Source organism: Pinus tabuliformis, chromosome 4_1 (genome assembly GCF_031772625.1).
Source record: "Pinus tabuliformis cultivar Carrire ecotype Pingquan chromosome 4_1, CPIR1, whole genome shotgun sequence".
NCBI classification, from domain to species: Eukaryota; Viridiplantae; Streptophyta; class Pinopsida; order Pinales; family Pinaceae; genus Pinus; species Pinus tabuliformis.
The window spans coordinates 300,498,273-300,504,815 of NC_142303.1; the positions used below are offsets into that span (position 1 = coordinate 300,498,273).

At 33.7% G+C, this 6,543-nt stretch overlaps 1 protein-coding gene across 1 annotated transcript; it reads left to right on the forward strand.

Annotated features, from left to right (window-relative positions):
* Positions 1-1,051: 1,051 nt before the first annotated feature.
* Positions 1,052-1,874, forward strand: LOC149175481 (uncharacterized). The gene is made up of 2 exons (XM_089422852.1): positions 1,052-1,289; positions 1,461-1,874. Exons 1-2 carry the CDS (start codon positions 1,219-1,221, stop codon positions 1,675-1,677), a joined length of 288 nt encoding a protein of 95 aa, XP_089278978.1. The 5' UTR covers positions 1,052-1,218; the 3' UTR covers positions 1,678-1,874.
* The last annotated feature ends 4,669 nt before the right edge of the window (positions 1,875-6,543 follow it).

Genomic DNA, 6,543 nt, shown 5'->3' on the forward strand with positions numbered 1-6,543 from the left:
ATATTGCTCAGTGATGAATGTAAATATGACCATCTTTCAAAACTACCAAAATATCTTCTTCATAAGTAACAACAATGATGAGCACCTGAGCATTAGTTGTAGCGAAAAACCTGTATTAATTGTAGTGGAATTCAATCCTTAAAGTACTCAAATATACTAGGAGAAAAGTCTTTAATAGTTCCTTCTCCTTGTTCACTTGATAGGAGAAAAGACTATAATAGTTCTTTTTCCTTGTTCAATTGCTTGTTGTAGGTTGTGCTTCTTCCATGACAAAGGAGAAAAAATTGGAGAGCCATTAATCATTCGTCACCATACATGGTTGCATAGGAAGAACTTATCAAGAGGATTTGAATGTGCATGCTTGCATAAAGAGACTGTAAAATTGATACAATATTCTAATTTTACATGGGACTAGACTACCACTCTTGGACACTAATTTTACATAAAACTTAAATTTCATTATAAATACGTAATACATTAAATAGTTATCACAAATATACCATAAACTATGAATTAAGCACAATATTATAAGTTGATACTAAATTAATATTAAAATTGTTTTTAGTATTATTTAAGTTTTGAAAAAAAAAAAATCAAAGCCACGTTTTATTTAACAAAGTTGAACCACATAACCGTTCAATACCTTTAATTAAATTAAAAGATAATATACATATTAAATATTAAATAAAATATAAAATTAAAACTTTATATTAAAATATTTTGAAAATATGCCACACTTGTGTAAACTAAAAATAGATTACTAAGAGTTCCACGCCCCAGACGGCGGGGGCTAATAATGTGTTATTAAATATCTCTCACATAGCACCACTTTACTTTTCCCACCACCATAACTGGAACTTTTAAACTTAGGCCATTGATTACAGATCGATCACAAATTTAGTTTCCCCAAATGAAAACCTAATTTGAAGATCAACCGTTAATGATTAGCAGTAATTTCGATCGCAAATTTAGTTTAAAAGCATCCCCAAATGAAAACCTAATTTGAATTTCACCCGTTAATGGTTAGCAGTAATTTAAATGGTGTTAATTTTTACCTACACAGGGTTACGGCAAAGAATTCAGGTTAAAAGGCGGCGGTGAAGAGGAAGCCCAGCGAAGTCTGTTCGCCTGCCCGTGTTCGATCCTCGCTCCCTCCTCTTCTCTATTGCCCGTCTTGCCTCCGCATTTTTAATTCATTGCTTTGGTCCTGTTTTCAACATGGCATATCGGCTTCTTTCTGCGCACAGATTATCTTCTCTGCTGACTGTCATCAAGATTTCTCATGCCCGGTATGCAGTTCCGTATTCTCTAAGAAAGAACAAAAATGAAGCCTATATTGTATAATTTTTTCGATAAAACCTCTGTTTGGTGAGATTAGGGCGGTATTTTTAGGGTTTTGTAGAGTGCATAACCACAAAGAAATGAGGTTTAGCTGTTGTATGTTGTTTTTCATTTTGCAGTCAATATACGGCAGCGGCGGCCGAAGCGATGAGAGCACGGGAAGTAGTGGCGCGGGAGTTTTCAGAGGGGAGTAAAGCAGGCGGAGGCGGAGGGAATACAAAGAGAACAGCGTTCTGGATGAGGGATCCGGCCACGGGGAACTGGATTCCGGAGGATCACTTCGGCGAGACCGACATTGCAGAGCTGAGGCAGAAACTCCTCTCCACCAGAAAGTAGACAAATAGGCATTAAAAGACTAACTTAGTATTAACATCAGGTTTAGAGGTGCCGGAAAGAGACTGGCCGTAGGCACATCTTCTGAGACTTCTTACACTTGCTCACAGTTCTTGCTTCTTACACTTGTCACAGTTCTTGCAACTGTAAACGTTCTTTGGATAAATAAATATATTTATGTGCTCACTCTTTTAAGTACTTAAATAAACGACTGAGTCTGAGTCTGATTTCGCCTCTACTATTCATTTTATCCCCGGATCTGCGAACCGAAAATGATTCATGTAAGTCTTTGCCCGTTTATTTTACTGGATTTTTGCTGTTTTATCTTTTATTTATTTTCTGAAATTAAAGTTTACTTGGAGTTGTGTTGCTTTCGGTTTTCAATATTATTTTTTGAATTTTGTTTAAAGAAACAGAATAAAGCTGTTTTTTTATAATCATTTAATTTTTTAAAATTAAAATAATTTAATGTTATTTATTTCTTTTTATTTTTCAGTTAAGTTGAACTTACGTGGAGTTAACTTCTTATTATCAGAATTGTGAGAGGTTATTGTGAAACGAATTTTAACTTGCACATGAGTCGCACGCTCAACTCCTATTTAAATCTATAATATCATAGGGACTAAAACCCACATAACAACCAGATTCATATTTATTTATACAGTAAATTTTTAGTGAGTTTTTTTGGAAATTTTTCCGGTTTTATTTTTCTAAAATATGATAGGAATTTATTGAAATCACAAGTTTGATAGGTAATTCTTAAACAATAAAAGTGTCTAAAAAATTTTCAGGATGCTGAAACTATATATAGAGCCAAAAAACCAGTTTAAATAGTACAAATCAAGATTTCACCTTAAATTTTTTGGACAGACAAAAAAAATCCAAAAAATCACACTAAAAACAACTCCATTTATTTATATATACTTATAATTTCTGCTTATATAAATTTTATTTAATCTATTATTTTAGATATTTTATTTTTAAATTAATTTGGTTTTTTTTAGATGTTTCTGAAAGAAGATTAATGTTTAGGTTCCTCGTTTTTTAATTTTTTAATTTAACTCTCTAAGGATGTTTTTCGAAGAAGGTGGCAAAACCTATCAAAACTCAGGTGGTTTAACCTATCAAAACTCAGGTGTCAAACCAACAGTGAGGACAGCCATCTCTGGCTGCTATCCGCGAATGTCGGTTTGACTCATCACCGTTATCAAGGAAAACCACGCCACCTGTAATAACCGGTTTGACTCATCACCGTTATCAAGGAAAACCACGCCACCTGTAATAACCCGCTGGTGGTCCGTAAGGGAGCAGGCTTTCACTCCTGCCAGATGCCTCTGGGTCTTGGGCCGTTAACCTGTTTCCTTACGTCCGAGGAAGACGAGCTCTTAGCCAAGCAGAAGCAGTTTTAGGGCATACTCCACTCTCTACGGATTTAAGTTGAAGGATCTTTGTTATTTTAATATTTTCTTTATTATTTGATCTCAAATTATTTAAATAAATTGAATTACATTTTACTCTTACATTAACGATGCGCACTTGAAAAATCTACACGTTATCTTTGTAAAAATATAGTTGATTTATTTCCACTTCTCCACATTTTTATTTTGAAGTGTGGATTTTCTAATATAGATTATTAAGATCATAAATATGCATGCGATACCGTCTCTTCAAGTAACCTGTAATATACATTTTTTTTTACCACGCGAACGGGCAGAGCACTTTAACTTGTGGCTCTAAGCCTCTAACCATTCTCGAGTTTTCAAAAGTAAAAACTTTTCAAATTAATTACCAAATTCGTAAATTCTTTTAATATATGCTAAAATAATGCAGGCAAGGAGTTTTGTCCTCCCTAAATTTGTATGTGAGAATTTACACGAATAAATTTAGTTTGCTTTGAAATTAGTAGCCATAGGACTTGTACAGTTTTTCATCGGCCACTTATCTAATCAATTTATATAATCCTTTCCTTGGTAATCACTATCTTTATCCTCGTTCAATTCCTTGGGTTTACCTGTATTTAGAACATTTCGTTGAATTCCTTGGGTTTACCTGTATTTAGAACATTATATTGAGAACCTTTGTTATTGATACGTGACTTTTCCATAGGCTTTTCTTGAGCTAAGTTTGGATTTGGTTTGATTCTTTTTTAATTTTCGTTTTCTTAAACAAAAAATACAATTTATGAATCTTATTATATATATAAACATACACATTTTCGAACTTGATTTTAATATTTTGATCTTTCACATTTTTTACACTTGATATAATATATATATAAATGCTATATAAATGCTTATACTCTTTCATATTTCTATGGAATGCATGGTGTCTGGTTCTTGTAGCCCTTGTCAATAGTGTATCACCTCTACCTCTATTTCAGACTTATGATAAAGTATTTCCATAGTTTTAACATATATTTCTCTACAGTTATGTTATGATTACATACACATACACTACACAGAGATCATGCATTGTAGAATTCAACCTTTGACTCATTTACACACATTTCAAGTTCGATCTCAAGTAAGAAAAGGAAAGCAAGAAGAGCGAAGGATAAGAAGACAGGAAGAAAGGCAAAAGAAAGAAGAAAAATCTGATTTTTATGCTTGGACTATCTCACACCTACGAGATTAGGGTTTCTGGGGAACTACAGAAGGCTTGCAAGCCTGAATTGACACTGATTTGACCAATAATTTTTGAAGTTCGACTTTTGTTGACCTTGTTGACTAGAGCTTGTTTGAGGAACAAATTCTAGGAGGGTTGACTTGGTGCTTGGAGGAGGTCTTGGCTTTGATCTTTGAGTCTTGGATTTCTCATATGATCTAATTCCTCTAAGAAGAGATTTTTTCCCTTTGGATGGGTTTTTCCCTGGTTTGGAGCATATATTTTGTGTCCATTCTCTTTTATGATCTTCATGGTTTATGATCTTGATAATTATTTTGTGTCCATTCTCTTTTATTATCTTCATGGGATCATGATAATTGTTTGATGAAAAGAATCTAATAAAGAATAAGAAGACGCTAACATAAGTTCACAAGTAGTTACTAAGTATAATAGAATTATTTAATTGTTCCCCTACTTTATTCTCCAACATGGTATTAGAGCTAAGGTGAGAAGAAGGCAACTTGAAGATCATCATTGTTGGTATAAGTGGAAGACATCCATTGAAAGACATCATTTTCTAAAGGACAAAAGGAAAGGCTTAAGGAAAAAAGCATATTGACCTAGAAGGATGAAAACTATAAGCTCTCATTGAAGGGTCTCTAGTGTACTTTGTCATCTTGAAGAAAAATATCTATCATTTTCTCCCTCTTGGAGGTCCATTGCTATTGAAGGCCATCTTTGAAGTCTCTTGAAGGTTCTTGAAAACATCAAGATAGTTGAATGCATCATCAAGACGGACACTTGTTTGACAAGTATGATATTGTCCTCCATGTCTCAATCTCCAAATCAAATGACTTCGGTTTGCAAGGAAAGCAATAAGCTCTGTGGATCAACAAACTTTCTAGCATGGAAGAAAAGGATTGATTTGGTGCTCACAGAAAATGAAGTCATGGAATATGTTGGCGAAATTACTCAACCAAACAAAGAGAAGACTCAAGAATTAGCAAAATATAAGAAGGGAGAAGTGAGGGCACAAAGGATTCTTATTGAATCTATAAAGGATCATTACATTCCCTTTGTTGTTGATTTGAGTACATCTAAAGCAATCTATGATAAGTTGGTAAAATTGTACTCTATAAGTACCTTAGGCTAGGAAGCATCCCTGAGGAATCAACTATATAAAATAAGGATATCAAAGAATGAAGATATTGCCACATATTTTATGAATATCTCATAATTGAGGGATCGACTACAAGGGCTTGGTGAAGTCATCTCCGACTTAGAAATGACTACTTGTGTACTAAATGCTTCGCCACCTGAATGGAGTAATTTTGCAACTAGTGTCTACTCAAGAAAGGATAATACTCCCTTTGATGAACTATGGGCTCAATGTATCTTGGAAGAAACAAGATTGAAGGAAAAGGATGACACAAAATCAAATGAAAATTTTCAAGCCTTTGTTGTAAAATCCAAAAAGAAGAAAGGGAAGTTTGGAAAGTCCAAAGGAAAACAAGATATGTCCAAGATACAATGTTATGGATGCAATGAATATGGACATTTTAAGAGGGATTGTCCAAACAAGAAAAACAACAAAAGGAAGGAAAGGAGTGGAGATCACTAGCTGAAGAAAAAGAAGAACCTAAGAAGAAGTCAAAAGGTGAAGATCCCAAAGATCTATACCGTTGATAGAAGCTCCATCTCTCTCAGGTCTATCTACAATTTGTCATTCTTTTACTATAAAGTAGAAGTTAGAGTAGCATGCAACATTGCATTCTCTAAAAGATCTTTGTTTTTGTGAAGCATGGCATCATAGAAGAAAGCATATGATAGTTGAAGATTTAGAGTCTACGTAATCAATTTACTTTGGAACAAGTCATCTAGCTAACAAGAATGAAAAGATTTGGACCATCTTGAACATCATAATTCATCCAAATATTTTCTAACATAATGTTAGAGGTAGTGTTCTTGTAGAAAGGATCTCAAGGATCCTCCAATAAGAACCATCATTAAGTAAAGGTTCTTCAGTATTTGGAAGAAGTAACATGACTCATATACATTCCATTTAGTATAGAAACAATAATCTTGAAGGATGAAGGGATGATGATGATCAAATTGTGGTTTGAAAGGCAAAAGTGAAGTCTTTATCCTCTTAGCAAGGGAAGTTTATATTCAATAAGGATAGAAGCAAGTTCATTCAAAGAAAGGACGACTAGATGGTTGACTTTAGTAACTCTTCTCTAGAAGGTAGAATTCATGTCTATAGGA

What these genes read in the sequence shown, in the direction of transcription:
- LOC149175481 (XM_089422852.1), top strand. Translation starts at nt 1,219, where the DNA reads ATGGCATATCGGCTTCTTTCTGCGCACAGATTATCTTCTCTGCTGACT. An exon ending in ATCAAGATTTCTCATGCCCG is followed by an intron (nt 1,290 to 1,460) that starts GTATGCAGTTCC and finishes TTCATTTTGCAG; the next exon opens with TCAATATACGGCAGCGGCGG.